The sequence below is a fragment of the Echinops telfairi genome, unplaced genomic scaffold (genome assembly GCF_000313985.2).
Source record: "Echinops telfairi isolate 266 unplaced genomic scaffold, ASM31398v2 ScPeMD7_8;HRSCAF=38, whole genome shotgun sequence".
NCBI lineage: Eukaryota > Metazoa > Chordata > Mammalia > Afrosoricida > Tenrecidae > Echinops > Echinops telfairi.
The window spans coordinates 18624711-18643642 of NW_022103905.1; the positions used below are offsets into that span (position 1 = coordinate 18624711).

An 18932-nucleotide genomic window follows, 5' to 3' on the forward strand; every position below is an offset into this window, starting at 1 on the left:
CCTCTTCACACCAGCGTCGTACAGATCCTAGGCGCAGCGCCAACCAGGAAAGGCAGCCACATGACCCGGGGCAAGGCCATTAAAAAAAACAGAGTCACCCTCAACAATTAAACACGTGCATTCAAAATGCCACGTGGCAACCAATGCTCTCCCTGCAGATGCCGCCTCCCTGTCGCACTGAGGTCCGGCAGTCGGGTTGATCGCTGCAGCCTTCCTTAGGCACAAGCTGAAACGGGAGTCAGCTCCCTTCTAGCTGACACATAGAACATGGCCGGAGCACTGAGTGGCCAGCCCAGTGTGACTGCCAGGATCTGTTCAGAAAAGACCCTGCGGCCTCCTCCCTGCATTCTCTCTTGGATGACTTGCTCTGGAGAAAGCCGGCTACCATGCTGTGAGGGCCCTCCTCGGAGAAAGGCTCCTGAAGTGAGGGGGGCATGAAGGTTGCCTGAAAGAGGAGGCGTTCTACTCCCACAAATGGTCACGGCCTCAGAGACCCCCGGGGCAGTGCTACCTGTTCTCCAGGGTCACTGTGGGTCAGCACTGACCCGAAGGCAGTGATTGCACAGCCACGTGCGTGGACCTCCCTGGGGGTGGGTCCTCCCGACCCAGTCAAGTCTTCAGGGACAGCAGCCTCCCCAGCACTTCATCTGTGACCTCCCAGGAGATGCCTCGGAGCCAGCACCCCACCCCACGGGCTAGGCTCCTCCCAACTCCTGACCCACAGACACTGAAAGGATCCCAGGTTCGCCGCTTTAAACCACGAGGCTGGGGGTTACCGGTTAGCCACTGAGAGGGAACAAAACGCAGGCTCTGCAGAGATTGGTGGAAAACCAGGAAGCTGGACACTTACCCGGGCATCCTGGTCAATCAGTTCATAATCAATGACAGAGCTGTCCTCTGCTCTCCTACCCTGCGGGGGAGGTGGGGGGATGAGAAAGTAAGAATGTGATCAAAGGCATTTCTTTGTACGATTAAAATGCACAATGCCAGCCCTTATTTAACTTCCTGAAGAAATACCCCTTAACCGGGCTTGTGAGTGTGTGTTGTTTTGTTTTGTTTTTCTTTACTTTGCAGCTTAGGCAAGACCTAAGAAGGGTCATATAGTTGAGGCAGTGAAGTAGGTGGGTGGCGGTGGGGTGGTTCTCACGAAGGCCAACCCCTCCTTGATCCAGTTCTAGCCTAAGAACCACCTTAGATGATCCACTCCCCCTAAGGGCTAATGGTACTTGGCTTCTTCCAATCAGATGGAGAAACAGCAAATGGTGAAGCCACACCACCCTCTTGGTGCTAAGAAAGGGGGCAAGTCTTTGTTGACGTGGGAAGTGAGGGGCAGCTGCTGTGTGCAGGACGTGTCAAGTGGGGCTAGTGAAGAGGAGGAGGCAGAGAGTGACTGCTTACAGCGAGAGGGGAACCACCCACGTAGAGGCAGAGCATGCTCCCAGGTGAGGGCCACCCAGGTGGGGCAGCAGGCAAGCCGTGGGGACTCCTGGGGAGGACAATTGAGGGAGGAGGGCAGGGGTACAGGGAACCTTTCTACACAATTGACAGCATAAATTTGAAGCAATGGAATTTTTACAAGATCTGTGGGTGGCAGCGCCCAGGCAGGGTGGGTAGGGGCGCGGATGCCAAGGTGAGAACAAGGAGGGCAGTGTGGGCATAGTTGTGCGGGTGGAGATGTGAGGGGCCTCCTGTCATCCCTGGTCATCAGGGTTCCTGGAGAGAATTTCTCTTCCCTCTTCAGGATCGTAAGGTGCCCTGGTGGCTGGAAAGTGACGTGCTGGCTGCTGTTGGAATGGTTGGTGGATTCAACTCATGGGACTCCTCCGTGGGAAAGAGACAGGGGCACTGCCTCCTGCAAAGATGCCAGCGTCAGAAATCCGAGGGGGCTGAGCACCTCTGTCACAGGCAGTCACTGTGGGTGACAATCAACCGGGTGCCTCTGGGCAATAACAAGAGCCACGGCGGCCAAAGGTCTCCCCCTCCGGACCAGGCCTGCAGGGACGCATCCACTCAAAAGAGAGTGGAGCAGGGGTGAGAGACAAAGAGTGCCCATTCGCACCGGGTCCCCTGTGACCTTCCCTAAGTCACGCTGTGAGGACTGCCACCTAAATCCAAGCCAGGACTTGAGGGCTGCCTATGCCTCCCCCAGCCCCAAAGTCCACTGCTCCGTGCAGTTTTGCGGGATAAGAAATCCCATAACGGGCACACCCGCCGTCAGAAACACAGCCGCCTGTCTGAAGCAGGCGCTGAACAGTCAGCTGAACAGCCAGCTCGCTGTCAGCTGTGAGTGGGGTCTGCCACTTGCCCTGAGAGGGATCAAGAACAAAGGGGTACACAGGGGACCAACCTTCGCCAGGGCGACCATCAGCTTGCGGAAGTCGCCGGATGTGTCCGACACGATGTCCTTCTCCAGGTCAGTCTTGTACACTGGGAAGACAACACACCTTGTTTTCTGCTCCCTGCCTGCGCAGCCAACTGCCTACCCAGCCCAGTGACGCGGCCTGGCACGGAGACTCTGACCAGCACAGGGGCTGTGCCAGCCCAGCGGGGCCCACGGAGCCCTCTCTAGAATGACTGTGCCTTCATCAAATGAGTCAATGCCATTTCCAGCCACCAGGGACAGATGGAGCTGCATTAAACCCAGTATCCTCAACCTCACCTTTGATAATGGCCTCGTTGGTGGCCAAATCACTGGTTGCCAACATTTTTTACTATGGCTGTTCTTAATATTAAGAAACCTACAGGACTTTGCACACACATATTCGCATACACACATGCCTTGACTATGGACTGACTGAAGCCATTTACCGTGGCAAATGGCTAGAAAGAAAGAAATAGGGCTCTTGAATGAATTTGTATTGTATGAGTTAAAATAGCATCCGGGATGATGCATCGTAACAACACTCATGCATCTACCCATAGCCCCCATACTGCTCAGAGCGTGTGGGTTCACCCACATCTTCTCAATTTTCCACAGTACAGAGTTAGGAGCCCCTGAACCAGTGGCTGAGCAGCAGTTAATAAAGGACATCTATGCACTATTTTCAAGCTTTCCCTACAAACCCTTTCAAAAGGCCATCCCTCCACCCCCCCTCCACTCCTCCCTGTCTACTCTTAGGAAGAAGTTTGAAAGGAATGGGATTGAAATCCTGGCCGTAAGGTGAAGAAGGAGCCAGATCGTGCCAAATGTCCCTCGGGCGTCAGGATGGAGGTATTTCTGCTCTTAACCTCAGAACCACTCTCTGAAAGGTTGGCATCTGAACGCAACCAGGGGCTCCCCTGGAGAGCCGAACCCCAAAGAAAGCACCTCCATGAAGATGATCCCAACTCTCAGAGACCCTATCGGGCAGAGTCGAACCGCCCCTCTGGGTTTCTGAGGCGCGAGATCTTTACGGAGCACAAAGCCTCGTCCTTCTCTCTCAGGATAGCTGGTGGTTTCCAACTGCTAACCTCCAGGTGCCTGGCCCACCACTCTTCAATCTGCTCCTGCACATTGCACAGCCAAAACAGGAAGCCGGATGGGGCAGTTCCACTCTGTCACACAGGGTCACCATGAGGGAGGATCACACTGACACCCCTACCAGGCAAATATCAAGGCGTCCTTTCCCAAACCCTAGTCCAGGCCACCACGGCGGTTCCCAGAAACCGGCCAAGGCGATTAGTCACAGGGGCAGGGCTACTCACTCTCCTTGTAGACTCTGTTGATTTCGTGCAGCTCCTGGTTGGTCCTGGAGCAGATGATCTCGATGAGGGTGTCCTCATCGGTTCCCAGCCCCTGTGGATCAGGCCCCAGGGCAGTCAGCAGGGCCAGGTCCTCGAGCCCTGAGCCTACGCACCTTGCACTCCCAGATAGGGGCCATTAGCATCCCCATTTTGACATTCCCAATAAGAAATTGGTATGGGGGTTGGTGGGGGGTGGTCGTGGCCAGGGTGAAACATGGTAGCGATGGCATGTGTGAACTCCGAATTTTCTTTTTAAGTAAATGAGAAGGGACAGAAGTGGAGGAAGGTTTTCCTCTTCCAATTGTCCCTCTTTGACAATGGTCACTCATTTATTTTATTTTTACCTTAAAAGATGGGAAATGACTTTTTTCCGTTCAACAACTCTTCTCATTTAAAACAAAAGAGCATCAAATATTCATGCTGTCTTTTGCAGCCGGCATCATTAGATTAGAATACATCTCTCTCTTTTTTTTTAATCAGGGAAAGGTGTAGATAAAAATAAAATTTTTAGCTTCCACGCCTTTGAAATGTAAAATTGGGTGAATGCTAAAATTTTCATTCTTTGCTTACACTCTCGCTTGATCATCATGCACTCTGCAGGCGTTTCAGCGACGCCAACGGCAAGAATGACGCCCCAAACAAACCTGAGCCACCACTCTCTCTCTATCAAGGAGTAAGAATTAATGGGTGATGTATTCAAATTTAATGTATACACTTGTGAGTGTGCCAGATAGCATGAAAGACTCAGTGAAACATGTATTTCAAAGCTGGCTCCGTGATCAAAGTCAAGATTTAATCATCAGGATTCGCTAACACTTGTCTTTCTGAATATGGAAACATCACTTTGAACTAAGCAGAATTACCACTGTCTAAAATGTAAATCAATTATAAGGTGTTCATACAATACGAAACCTCCTGATCCACAGGAAAAGTGTGTCAGCTATTAATTACGCCTCTGAAGAGTTCATGTGCCCCTGAATTACGCCTCGGGTCAATGGTTCAGTTTGAATTTTATTCTTAATCTAATTGATGGGCCACTATTTGTCCTTCCAGAAGTTTGTTGTTGTTGTTGTTGTTGTTTTGAAATCATGATTGGTAGAGGTTCGGATAAAGTGGAAATTACTTGTTAGCCAATGGTCTACACAGCAGTCCATACACGTTACAAAATGATGATCAAATGTCTTCGAGGTTTTTTAAATTTTTCTTCAATCTCAAGGTTGGTGGAAATGTAGTCAAATAAGAACTCCAGAACATAAAGGCATGCTCTATCTAGACACTGCAGCACGCACAAGGGCTAAGGTTTGCCTCCTTCCATCAAGGGCATACCAGTGTGAGACCTGAGCACTGTGGGGGGTCTTGTTTCTGGGCTCTGAGGTGACCTTCACCTTTTCCAAAAGGTGGCCTGAGCTTTCCACAGGCTGCCCACAATCCCCGTCACAGGGGCAACTTTAATTGCAGGTATGATATTGCCAGAAGTCAAGACAGATTTTTTTTTAAGAGTGGTGCAGTTCAGGTCACTCCAAGCTTGATGGATCCCAGCAGGGTCCTCCACAGGGACAGCTAATGGAAGAGCTGGCACCGGGTCAAAGAGTTAGCAACTAAAAGCGCCTTTCACTGGGCCCAGTGATGTAGATGACAACGGTGACTGACCGCTCACCCGAATCCATTTCAGGTCACCGAGACCCAGGAATAGCTGCTCACAAAGCCACATGAACCACAACGCAGTGGATCCTTGAGGAAAAGACGATGAGCTGATCGGAGGTGATGATGGTCAAAACAAGAGGGCAGTGCCGCTCTGGCCCGGGGCTCCCAGGGGCCAGCCTTCAGGGGCGTGATCTCCATCCAGTCGGATCATTAAGGGTTGTTGACCGTTTCTCATTCTGAACAGGACCTTCTCCGTGGTGGAGCCTGTCGCCGAGACCCGGGCAGGGTCACTTGAGGAAAGTGAGCGGAGCGTGGGCCGTGCTGGGAGCTGAAGGACGAGCGAGCTGTCCAGCAGGCCCAGCGATCAAGTCTGGGCACTGGAAATGCTCCAGATGTGGAGCTGCCTCACTCTCAAGTGCCTCCCCGGGAAAGGGACAATGACAGAACTGTGGCACTGGCTCTGGTGACAGCCTGGTCTCCGTATAATTCAGGGACAGTGGCATCCCAGAAAATGTCCTCAGACTTAGCAGGATTCAGAAACGTGGCTCCTGCCCACCGCCGTGATGCTTTACCCAGGCCTATCAGCAGAGGGCAGTATCGGATTGTGAAAATGTTTCCAGCGCTTCCCTGGTGGGCAGGTAGCTTAAACCTTGCTTTTTTGCACTGGCTGTTTTAAATCTGTATGAACTGCAGAGAGCTTCCAGCGTGGAGGGTTTGATGGTGATGATGATCCGGCCCGAAGTAAGGCTCCATGTCCATGAATAACTTTACAAAGCAAACTGCTCAAAGACAGCAAGTTTGTGCCCCAGTGCTCTGAGTAGAGTGCGCGTACCCAGGTGCCCTTCCTGATCTGACATGATCCGAAGGGGTGTCTGCACAGGGGCCACTCGAGCCACCGAACGACAGCCAGGGGAGGGACGGCAGAGCAGAAAGAGCCACGAGATCATGGGCAGGACTCGCCAACTTCGTGGAACAAAAACCGTGAGTTTTACTTTTGCCTTAACATCGCAACTTCTCTTTTTAAAGGAGGAAGTGTAATCAAGGAAGTCGTTTTCCCAAATGGTATACCAATTGCCCAGGTGCCAAGCTCCCGCAGCTGGTAACTGACTGACTTCTCAGCATCATGAAATGTCTTTACAATTTAAAGGGGGTGGGGTGGGGGGAGTAATTGCAATATTTTTGGTACAAATCCTAAGACTTATAGCTCTAGTTCGTTAAAAAAAAAAATAGTAATAATGGTGCCAAATGAGAATTCAACAAAACGGAAAATCACCTAATTACGTCCCGAAAGCTGTAATTCCCCGATATTAATGGCAGACTTGACAGAGATTAAATCGCACATGTGTTTACCTTCATGGAAGCTTTCAGCTCGGATGCGTCATACTGAGCAGGTGTTTTCAATAGGCCTAAAATCACTGTCTCCAGGTGGCCAGATAAGGCTGACTTCAGGGCTGATGGAAGTTCCTGCAGAAAAAAGCAGGCCAGCACATGGAAAACTTGGTCAGTAACCAGTCAGTTGGTGCATGAGCCCCAAGAAACAAGGGTCTGTTGACACAGCAGAAGGTGAGTGCTTGGCCACTCTAGGGTCCCTGGTCAAGGTCAAACTAGCCCTCAAGGGTATGCCCATCGAGAGACCAGAAGTCAGAGACCGAGGGATGGGTCTTTCTTTAACAAAACTTCCTGAAGCCCAAGCTGATGTGCTTCCTGCTCCGGTCACTGAAGCAGGAAGCAGAACATGGTGCAGGGTGTGAAGGTGTTTTATCTACAACAGGCTTGCAAGTCATACTAGCAGGGCTGCTGGACGTCGCCTCGATGGCAGTGAGTTTGATTTTGGACATCATAAGGCTCTGAGGAGACAGGGCGCTTCCTGGGGCCCAGGGCCCTGCTAAGGAGGAGGATTGGGATTGGATAGCCTCCCGCATCTTCTGGGAAGATGTGATTATCTTGGAGTGGCTCTTAAATGACCCCAAGAAACTCATGGCCCCCAGAGGGCCGGAAGTTCGGGTCATGAAACTGTGTTTGCAAAACACTTCGCCCCTGACTGAGAAAACACCCATCTTGCCCCAGCCAAATTGGGGTGCTCTTGATGGAGATGGTGGGGGACGAATGGCCCCCAAGCACGCCCAGGATGTCCCCACTGCCACCATTAGCCCAAGGCTAGTCAGAGGTCACCCGGGAGCATGACCCTGTACGTCCATCCACTATGGCTCTTAAAGATGCTTCTTGGGGATTAGGCTTCCTGCAAGAGACAGGCAAGCATGGCATTGGGTGACGACAGGTGCTTCCCATCAGCATAATTCCCCTCTTTCCCCTTCCCACCCCCCCCTCCCTATCTTGTGCTCCTACTTTCCAGTAGCATCCCATGACATCTACAATGTTTAGTCCCCTTGAACTCCTTGCAGGCTATTAGAGGTGGTTTTCAATTTCCCTCAGAGAGAAACTTCTGGAATCATTCATGGGCATCAAGAGTCTTAGAAACACACGGATCTTAGGAATCATCTGGCCCAGCCCTTTAAGCACCTACTTTGCGACACTCGTAACACCCAGCACTTGCCTCCGGACTTTAAAAAGCAGCACCTCCCCATCATGCCACCAAGTTTCCAATTTTGAGGTCAGCTAATTCCAGACTTAGCCTACACTTCACACTGCGCTCTGCCATTCTCATGCCCATGATATTTTCTCAAGCCTCAAATGGCATTTGGACACCTACTAATTCCTTCCACTTCCCTAAGAAGTGGGACTGTTAGGGGTTATTCCCACTCTTGTTCCTCATATCGTCTAGCACAGAGCTCTGCACATAACAGAAATTCCAGAAGCACACGAAGAACAGAGCAGAAGCCCAATGGCAGACCTGGCCTCTGCTTGACTCTGAAAGCAGCACAAAACCCGCCCTCCCTCCTGGGCTCTGCTCTGGTACTCCACGGGCCCACGCTCGTTGCCCTAAGGCCCAGGCAACATCCACCCGCCTCTGTCTTGCAAACCACCCCAACCCCTTCAGAAAGTGTCTGGGGTAGTTTATCAAGATGACATGTTCTTGACTCAAGGCTAAGGACTATCAAGGAAGGGCAGGGCCGTGTGCTGTCCCTGACAACAGCTGGGAAAGTCACTGGACCCCAGCCGGAATCAGCCCTCCAAGAGGGTCTGTGGGGGGTTTGTTCTCCACCCATGTAATTTGAAACCAAGATCCAGGCTTCTCTATTTGTGTGCACATCCATCGGCCCAAGTTTGTTCCAAGACCATGGTCTTTAAGTGGCAGCTGAAGGAACAGGTGTGTGTGTGTGTGTGTGTGTGTGTGTGTGTGTGTGTGTATGAGTCTGGGTACTTTAGAGAAACAAATCCACAGAAAACTCATGTATAAGAGCTCCCCGCAGAGATTACTATCACCTACTTGGAAGGAAAATGTTAATGTCCATAAGCTGAAAGAAGCCAGGCGCTTCCTATTTATGTCCTCGCCACCTGTGTCCCAGGGAGCGCAGTACCCGGCTGGACCTACAACTGCCAAGGGCAGACATTCCTGTCTCTGGCAGGAATGAACTCCTTGCAGCTCAGCTGCACCGCGGCTAAGAGCGAAAGCCCTAAATCACACGGAGGCTGCAGGAAGCTGCGCTTACTGTACCATCCAAAAACAAAGCGAAAGCTTAAAATAGCCAGAAGTTAAAAATACAGCAGCTCGTCCTTAAAAATGTAATTCCCTAACACCGCGACAAAAAACAGAAGGGGCTAGCCCGGAGCTGTTCCCTAACCTCTCAGAAAACGCCCACAGAGTCTCTATGAACAGCGGGAGTCTGGCCTGTTGAAGATAACCTGGTAGACCAGATGAACTGCCAAGGAAGCCCATTATTTGTCACCCACGCTCTTCAAAATTAAAGCGTATCTTTGAAGAAGTCAAGGAGTACGTCAAGACCAATACGGAGTGGAGGGCCTTCGGATTAAATGGCCCATGTCTTAGCAAGCATCAGCAGAAGTCATGAGGATGTGTAGCTAAACGTGGACACTTTAATGCGTGCAATGCTTGGAACAAAGTAAGCGCTCAGTGAATGTTATTTGCCGTGGCTGTCATGGTAGCCTCACCCCTGCCACCCAAAAATGTCCTGTCCTAACCCCTGGAGTCCGGAACCTTATTGGAAACAGAGTCTTTGCCAATGTATTTAAGTTCACAGTCTGAGGAGGGGCTCCTCGTGGGTTAGCCCGGTGAGCGCAACATGCGATGTTAATGGTCTTGGTAAGAGACAGAAGGTAAGCCACGTAAGAGAGAAGACCGCAGGAAGATGCAGGTAGAGGTTGAAGGTGCACAGCCATAAGCCAAGGCATTCTGCGAAAAGGCAAGATAGAGTTTCCCCTCGATGCCCTCAGAAGAAATATAGCTCAGCCAGGACCTTGATTCCAGACTTCTGGTCTCCAGAACTGCGTGAGGACATGTTCACCCAGCACCGCTCCCTCCACACACTCTGGGTGGGAGAATGGGTCTGTGTCTTTACGCACAAGCCCCCAGCACCCCAGGGGCCAGGTATGTAGAAGGAGTGCCTCTTGCTCAGACGAAAGATGACATGGTCGCCCAAGTATCCCAGGAGGTTCTTGCTGGTGGGGAGCCAAAGGTCATTAAAAGACAATGGCTAAGAAAATTAAACTCAACAACCAATGCCCTCCACGCCTGAAACTCCCTGTGTCTTTTTGTTTGTGTGTTCTAATAAGTCTTTAGTTACAAAACAAAGAACAGATACGCCGACCAAATGTAGCCCTAGTGGCCTTGTGGCACAGCTTCGGCTCTCCGTCAGCCAGCATTCCAAGGCACAGTGACGTTGTACATATAAGGTCTTCCTGTTCCTCGGGGAAGCGGCCTACCTTTTTGGTCCTTCGATGGTAGGCGAAGGCAATGTCTTGTCTCTGTTCATTGCTGCGGTTGGTCAAAATGTTGACGATGGTGACCTCATCCACACCTGTGAAAATATAATTCGGGGATCCTCACTCAGCCGCTGGCCACAGGACTTGAGTTTTACCACCTGGGAGGTCTACTATTTTCCAAACTGAAATACCAGGACATGAAGATTTGTTCTTGCTTTGGTCTGTACCCTCAGGGTACACCCACTGGGTGCACCCTTCCTGTTTTTTCTTTCCTGACAGCCTCAGGCTTCAAGCCTAAAGGGAACTTTTCAATATGTGTATATAAACTCACACCTATTCTATTTGCAGATGGGTTTCTGGGTGCCACGGTAAGTGGTGCATTTGTGAAGCTGTGGCAGTCAGATGGAACAACAAAGATTTAGTAGGGTTTTAAATGAAGGTCCTCAAATTGCCATTTAAGTGGGATTTAATAGACAGTAACTGCGGACTGAATTAATAGAGACAATTATTTATATTTATTGCCAGATTCCAGCGATATAAGCAGCTAGGTATAATTTCTATAATTATAGAAACTGTCATGACAAATGAGTCAGATTTAATATGGCAGTTGTATTTTAATAGCATAATTGATTAATACAATCGTACTTATTGAAGACCAAATTGTTTCGGAAGGAAAATAAACGTTCCACTGCTTTTTAATCTTCAATAGGCAATTTTAATAATCAATTTCACAACTATATTAAAAAAGAGTAAGTGTTTTAATCTAAATTAAATCTAAATTGGGAGTTCTGAAGTGCCACCAAAATATTTTAATACCTATTTTAATTGGAACATGTGTATTTACAAAGATAAGCAATGCCTCCTGGCATCTGGAAGTTTCCAATTTTGTAGCGGACACACTCCACACATGCCATTTAACGTAAAGAAAGCACAATGTGATGAAGCTGGCGTGTGAAAGATCTCTCTCCTGATGGGCTATGAACTTGGCCTAATAAAAGGAAAGGCTTGGCCATAACGGGATATGGAATTCTTAGTGGGAAGGCAACGGGTTCACACTCACACTAGTCTTTCTACAGATTCCTGCAGGCCATCAGAGGGAGCCCTTGGGTCCTGACAGAAAGGTTAGAACCTTGACAGAGGGTAGGTCGTCATTCTCAAGTGTGTCAGAAACCCTGAGAAGCAGAAGGTCAGAATTTCTGGGTATAAAAACAAAAGACGCTTCAGCGTTAACTGTACCTCCTGTTGCAATTTTAGCTCTGATTTTCAAAGTCCCTCGGGGACACAAAAGAGCCTAATACTGAGACAGTTCCAAAGATGCTTCTTTCAGCATCGTCTATAATCCCCAAGAATAAAGAGAAAGCGTGTCCCGCAAAAAGACATCAGTTGACTAAATGTTCCTTTGACCAAACAACGGGGTACACTGCAGCCATTTAAAATGACAGCACAAGAGCTTTCACCGATGTGGGAAATGACCATTCACATCAGATTGCCAATGAAAACACACAACACAAGGCACCATGCACACGATATCACCTTGTTTTTGTGAAATGCAAACACACACATAATAAGGAGAAGCCTTTATGTGAAATATTCAGGAGGGATCTGAAGAGTGTGATCGTTTATCATTGACATGGTCTTTGTTTTTATTTTTATTAGCCTGGGTGGCTTAGTGGTTATGCACTGGGTAGCATGTATGTACCGGGTTACTAACCGAGGGGTCAGCAGTTCAAAAGCACCAGCCACTCCTCAGGAGAAAGATAAGACTTTCTGCTCCGTGAACACCGAGGCCTTGGAAGCCCACAGGGGGGTTTAATTCAGAGGATCCAAGCGACGCAATAAAGCAAATGGTGAGAGAAAGGGAATCGGCAACTCTGGTGTCCAAGTGCATCGGAAAGCTGCGTCCACCCTACACTGGAGCCTATCAAGTGGTGTGACAGCACCGTGACAGAGTGTGAAATATTAGGAGAACTTCCAAAATTTGACCCAGAGGCACAGACGGCATGAGCACATGCTGTTGGAAAAAGGACACCGCCGGACTTGCTCCAGGCAGAGTGGACACAGGCCTTCCTTTTGTGAGAAGACAGCAGTGGTGTAGAGAGCACACGGAGGGATGTCTGTCAACCTTCACACGAGGGCGCCTGCCCTCCTCACACACAAGAAGTCCACTCTCCAGGGGCAGCTTGGATCTGCTTGGAGTGTTGAGGGATAGAATCAAGTTCTAACTCGGACATCGTTTCACTTGGACACAGCAGACCCATCTCTCCTAAGACTCTGTTACTTCCCCCTCTCCTCTCTTTCGGTCTCAAAAATTCTATGGCTCTAACTTTAAGTGAAGACATGTTGGCACAACAGCAAAGCACTCAGCTGCTAACCAAGAGGTTGGCAGTTTGAATCCACCTTGGGTACACCCTTCCTAGTTATGGGCGATCTGATCCCATCAATATTAAAACCCAGAAACCCCTAGGGAGAGCCCTGATGGCAAAGCAGGTTACACATTGAGCTGCTAACCACAAGGTCAGCAGTTCCAATCCACCAACTGCTCTGCAGGAGAAATATGAGGCTGTCTACTCCTGTAAAGACTTAAAGTCTCCAAAACCCCAAGGGGCAGTTCCACCCTGTCCTACCGCATTGCTATGAGTCAACACAAGGGCAGTGAGTCTGGTCTGGGGCAGTCTACTCTGTGGCCTAGGGTTCTATGATTTGGCATTGAGTCCCTGGTCCTTAACGATAACAATTTTGCATCACAAAAAGCACTGTTTATATAGGTGTGTGTGCCTTGCCCTTTAACGGTATTACCCAAGTGTGAATGCTGAAGAAACCCAACAAAACACAGCGATGTCCTCTAACCACAAGGCCAAGGTTTCCTACAAACAGTTCAGCGGTCACCACCCTGAGCACATTGACTCACAGTACACACAGTGACCCGAATGAAACACTGACTCAGACGGGAGTTATTCTCTCTGGGAAACCCGAGTAAACGTTATGTGTGTGTGGGAAGGAGGCCCTGGCCAAGCTGCATTAGGCTCCCATGAAGTCGGTATGCATTTAAAACACAGTCGCCTAAGCCCTACCTACTCATGAAGACGGTCCTTAGGCTTGGGATCCAGGAAGCACAACTTCAACAAGCTCCCTGGTAATGACGAGAGATGCAGTTATGGGTGGGAACTGCCAAGGTCCCCAGAAGTCTGCCTACACGCAACACCGCTAGGTCACTTCCAACTACTGCTTCTGTGAGGTATGACATCTACTTCAGTTTTAGGGACAGAAATGCCCGCCTTTGCGCAGACGTCTCAGGTAAGAACCAGCAGCCGACGAGAGCTCACTCCCCACGTCAGCACAAACCCACACTCTGTGACCAGAAAGCAGCTCCTAGCCTTTCTTCCGCAGTCCGAGATGCTGAGCGCCTCCCCAACAGAGTGGGGGTGCGATCCAATTCCTGGAAATCCCTGTAAAGAGCTCTGGTGGTGAACCCACGTCTCACTTAAGAGGCAGCATTAACTATGGTCTGAAGGAATCTAAATGTATTTTACCTAAATTATTTACCGAGCAAACAGCCTGCCGAGATGCAGCACGGCGCATGCTGGGACCGTCTATGAGTGAGCGAGCTGGTCCATCCCAAAATGCTAGTGCCAGGAACCAAGAAATTCAATGGAGGCCACTGGTCCATGTGGCGAGGCCCCCTGGGAAACTCTCCTGAATCGGCTCTCTCTGTCCATTGTCTGTGTGTTTCAAATGGAACAGGAAAGGGGGCAGAATCTTGGGGCCCAAATAAGCATGCTCCCTCCTACACCAGAACAACAGAAGGTAACTGACGCAGATCTGCCGGTGGGGGTGCACCCATCGTATCTTCAGACCACTGCTGTTTCCTCTTGACCCGCCACCACAATGGGTAAGCCTGTCTGTTCCTGCCGAAAATCGCTCAGGACAGGTGGAAGCTGCCAGGGCCATCCAGTTCCTCCCCCTCTCTGCACAGGATGCAGCTGAGGGATGAGGGCGGAATGCTCAGCCAGGGGTGTCAGCACAATCACCATCCGCACGGTGCCTGAGTGCCAGCGAGCAAGCAGGGCTCTCGGCGCGGCCTCCTTCCTGCCGGTGGCCCAGACGCCCCAGAGACAGAGCTCTGTGGGCGTTGTGTACTTTCAGACCGCTCCCATTCCAATCACCAGGAAAGTGTTTGCGAAGGGGCCAGGAGGCACTGTGGATGGGGCAGAGGTGAGAGAATCGAAAACCAAATTCACTGCCACCCAGTCAATTCGGACTCACAGTGTCCATGCAGGGCAGAGTAGAACTGCCCCAGGCTGGAAATCCCTAGAGAAAGCTTCTTCACCTTTCTCCCACGAAGCAACTGGTGGGCTTGAACTGCTGACTCTGTGGGGAGGAGCTCAACATGTCCTCCAGTTTAAAATGATGGCTGAGTCCCAAACCACAAACCCAGCCTCCTGGAGTTTGCTCCTGCTCTCTGAGGGTGGAAACCCCAACTCAGCTCCCTGGCACCCCACGGAAAATGTGTGTCCTTGTTGTCCATGGCAGGGAACCAACGGGCCATTCTGAACAGGATGCTGACTCACAGCTGCCGGGACCCACTGACTGCACAGAGAGAAAGAATTTCATGGCAGGGTGCTGAGGGGTCCCAGGGGCTCCGGGCTGCAGACTCCCACGCTGGGAAGGAAAGGAAAAGTGCCCAGATCCTCTCAACAAAGCAGGACTCCGCTTAGATTAATGACTGGAGATATCGTCTGGCCTCAGATGAAAATCCTCGGTACAAGTAGGTCAGAGGCCAAAAATAATGGAGAGGACCACAAATCCACGGATGTCTCTTGTGGTCACGTTATTTATTTTAATACTAACAACTCCATGACTCGGTATCTGCCGTGTGCCAAGAATCCCTGGATGGTGCAATGGGGAAGACCTCAGCTAACTGCAAAGTTAGACGCCACTGGCTAGAGGCACCCACCCACCAAGAGGTGCCACCGAACACAGGTCTGGTGATCTACTTTGTAACAGATCAGCCATTGGAGACCCTGTGTAGCATAGTTCTCCTTGGACACAGGTGGGGTTGCCAGGAGTAGGGGCTGGCTTGACTGCAGCTGGGTTTTTTTCATTGTATCTACGTGGGATTCAGAAGGCGCTCGGGTGGCCTCGTAGCTTACAAGTTAGGTTGCTAACCACAAGGTCAGCAGTTCAAATCCACTAGCTGCTCCTTGGGAGAAAGATGAGGCTGTCTGCTGTTCTCCAGATAGCTGTACAGCCCCAGAAGGCAGCAGAAGTTTAGAAGCTTAGAGGGCAGTGAGTTTAAGAGAACGACAGTGGAATCGTTACTATCCTTTTTCATCCTAGTCTACCACCATCATCTGCTCTCTCTGCCCCTTAAGCTTGTCCTCTCACCTTTGAAGATGCCGTTTCTCATTAGATCCCACTTGGATAGTCCTTTGGAGCTCTGGTGGGGCCGTCGGGCAAGCCCTGGACCACTCCCCACACGGTCGGCTGTGAAAACCACCCACCAGCTCCTCAGACAAACTGAAGGCTTTCTGCTCCACCAAGACTCGGAAACCCTATTTAGGGTCGCTCTGAGTCAACTCACTGACAGTGGGTTTGTTTTGTTGTGCTTTTTAGATCATTCTTCACAACAGTACAATGTTCGAAGCAAATGAAAGCACTCTCTTTGGGGATCTGGAAGCATAATGGCCACGGGCAGACGGGGGACATTTCTGCCATTAGCACACCGTGTGCTATGTGTGCTATGCTTTGACATATTCCTCTGCCGTGTGCTATGCTTTGCAGGCAATAAGAGCAGAAGAACTCAGCCCCATGAAGTAGGGGGTGCCAGGGGTGAGAAGCTGGGGGAGCAGACGGCGAAGTCCCTCGGCTCTGGCACAGCCAGAGGGCACAGTCCCAGTCAGGGAACGGCTGGTTTCGTGGTGTGCCAAGGAAGAAAATTTGGCTCGGGAAACAAATTTCTCCTGCTACTACTTTGCTCCCACCTCCCCTCCCCTCCGGGGCTCACTGTGTGGGAACCCCTCGGGTACCTGACTCGAGAAATCTGTCCGCCTTCCAGGGGTAACCTCCTCTTTCTGAAATATTCGCTAAAACCTGAGGCAAACCAAGTCCACTGGTGAAGGAAGGAGAAAAGATGTGGAGGAGAAGCACCTGGGGGCCTTGCTTCTCTGTCACCCTCGTGAGACAGAAAATCCCACCCCCAAGCAGAGTCGAGAGCATGCCCACCCTTAACTCAGCGGACCACACAGGAGTCCCTGGCTATTGTCTCAGCATGGCCAACACCAGAGACGTGTCTCCGGGTGGCACATGGGTAAGCGCTGGGCTGCTAACGGAAAAGCTGGGGCTTCAAACCCACCCAGGGGTGCAGCGGAAGAATGGCCTGGTGATCTTCTCCCGAAAGCTCCCAGCCTTGAACACCCTACAGAGCAGTCCCACGCTGCCATGGGACCAACGGCGATGAATAACAATGCTTCCTTTGTCCCCTGGACTTCCTGAGGACAAAGGGATCGCCATTTTCACAAAGAGGAACAAGCTGAGGAGAGGCTGCCAACAAAAATAATATGTCCAATTAGAAGGCCTTGGGAACGCCCGAGCCTTGCTTTGTGGGCTGCCCAGCTTGGGAGCGGCAGGGACATAGCCACACAGAGCAGTACTGCTGAGAAAGAAAGGGCACCTGTGTTGGCAGGTCAAGGTGGCCATGGCTCAGCCCTGGGCTCCCTTTGCCCCCAGCACTGCTGTGTCAGGGAAGTAAATGTGAACACCCAGGGGCACTGCCTCAGCTCCCAGGTGCCTGCTGTTCCCTGGGGAGCTCTGGTCCTCTGAGAGGGAGGAGACCAGGGCGGCATGAATCACCTGGCCCAACTCAAAGAAACTTTCTCACACACACTCAGGGCGGCTCGCCCTCGTCTGGCCTACTTACTGGGCAGAGGCCACTTGGTGCAGCCTGCCTCCGGGCACTCTCAAAAGAGCCTATTGCCCACTGCTGTCCACCGTCAGGGGTTCATCTGACAGCAGAGAAACCAGGCCCCCTTTCCATCACTGCCATGGGCAGTTGGCTCCGGGCCACGCTGGGCATCTTGAACAGTTCCATTTCAAAAGTACGAGGGCAAAGCCAGTGTGGAAACTTGCTGCCCTGATGTCTCTGTACTTGTGCTTCTGAGGAGTCCGGGGGCAGGGAGAGCGATCTGTTCTTTGCATCCCTTCCGGAGAACACAAATACTGCTAAAAGCAAAGCTGCCAATAATAATAGGGCAACTCATTACCCTCCCTTCCCACGGAGAGACCAAAGTGGTACCCGTTTATTGGCACTTACGCTAACTCTGGGGTTGTGCTGCCGCTAATTACAATCTATTTTATGGAGTCTAGATTCATCCTTTTCTAATTTAGCTGACTTTTCTTTCTAGTTACTGAGGCCCATATGGTAAGCCGTGCACAGCTGTGTTGTACCCTCCACGGTATATATTTAACCCAAGGCCAATCTAGACCAAGAGACTCCCACGGAGTTAAGTCGCAGAAGCCTCTTGTTAATTAAGCAATACTATTACTTTTGCTTGGCTTTACTCTGTTTTTAAGGAGACACAAATTAAGGTGAGTAATTGCAGAGTCTACCTCGAACTCTGAGAGCAGACACACAACAAGCACACTTTCGGTCTAAGTGACGTACTGCAGACGTACTGAGGCTTCTTCAAACTAGGATCCTGGGCACTGTCTTTGCCTCCTCATCTTGTGTCCGGCCCCTCTCACCTGCCCTCGCCCGTGTTCTGGGCTGTGGAGACCCGTCACTACTGAGTGACACGGCCCTGGTGCCACATCTCTTCATAGCCCAAAGCCAAGCCAAGCCGTTGAGTCAATTCTGGAACCTGCAACCCTATATAAACAAGGCTTCCAAGACTATAAATCTTGACTGGAGCAGAGTCTCAGCATTCTCTCACAGGGCAGCTGGTGGGTTTGAACTGCCAACCTTTCCATTAGCAACCCAGTGCCTCACCCACGTCACCAGCCTGGCCCCTTCGTCTGTGCACAGCACTGAATAAATGCTAACTCTGATGAGCTCAGCTGCTTTTAAGCTCACTGGACCCCCCAGGATTAAAATCTTAGCCCTCCAGACGGTTCTGCTTAGAGACAGCAGTATTATTCTCCTGATTCAGAAAGGGCCTTGAGGTATTGCTGTTACCACAGGAGTCTGAGCTAGGGCCAGAGTTCATTTGCGCAATCTTTACATTCCAGTGTGAAGGCTTTCTCATGCCAGGATCAAAGAAGCCTTTGTCTGGGGCCTTAAAGGGCACCATCTTTGCCAGATGAGCTAGCTGCTAAACCTGAGTGTGCTTCTGAGAAGGCAAGATGGGAAACGGTAGGAATTTAGACACACCCAAATAGTGGGGGGTGGAGGGGGAGGATAGGAAGGAGGAGGGTGTGAGTATGTGAGTGTGAACATTTTTTGAGCACTGCATATCCCAGGCGCCATGCTTAGGGCTTCTTTCTACTTTAGCTCATCAAATCTTCAGAACAGCCTGTGAGGTGGGTTTTTGATGAGCCCTGCTTAGCCTCAGAGCTGACTCAAAGGCAGGGAGCCTGACCAGTCCACTGCCAGACATTGGCCAGTGAAACATCATGAGGTGGTTGGTTCCGCTGTGCCTGGGACCAGGAGGCAGGGGCCAATTCACGAGCAGCCAACAACACTTATAAAGACCCCGACCGTGGACATAAGCAAGCATTTCTTCTGGAGC

The 18932-nt window shown here is 50.7% G+C and overlaps 1 protein-coding gene across 1 annotated transcript in view; it reads right to left on the minus strand.

The window, feature by feature from the left end:
- ANXA2 (annexin A2) overlaps positions 1-18932 on the minus strand; it is a 28906-nt gene that overhangs the window by 3424 nt on the left and 6550 nt on the right. Inside the window, exons 3-8 of the mRNA XM_045286476.1 lie at positions 10210-10304; positions 6718-6831; positions 3685-3775; positions 2348-2427; positions 851-910; positions 3-27 (exon numbers count right to left, since the gene is read on the minus strand). Coding sequence (XP_045142411.1) covers positions 3-27; positions 851-910; positions 2348-2427; positions 3685-3775; positions 6718-6831; positions 10210-10304 — 465 coding nt within the window. The remainder of the gene's footprint in view (positions 1-2; positions 28-850; positions 911-2347; positions 2428-3684; positions 3776-6717; positions 6832-10209; positions 10305-18932) is intronic.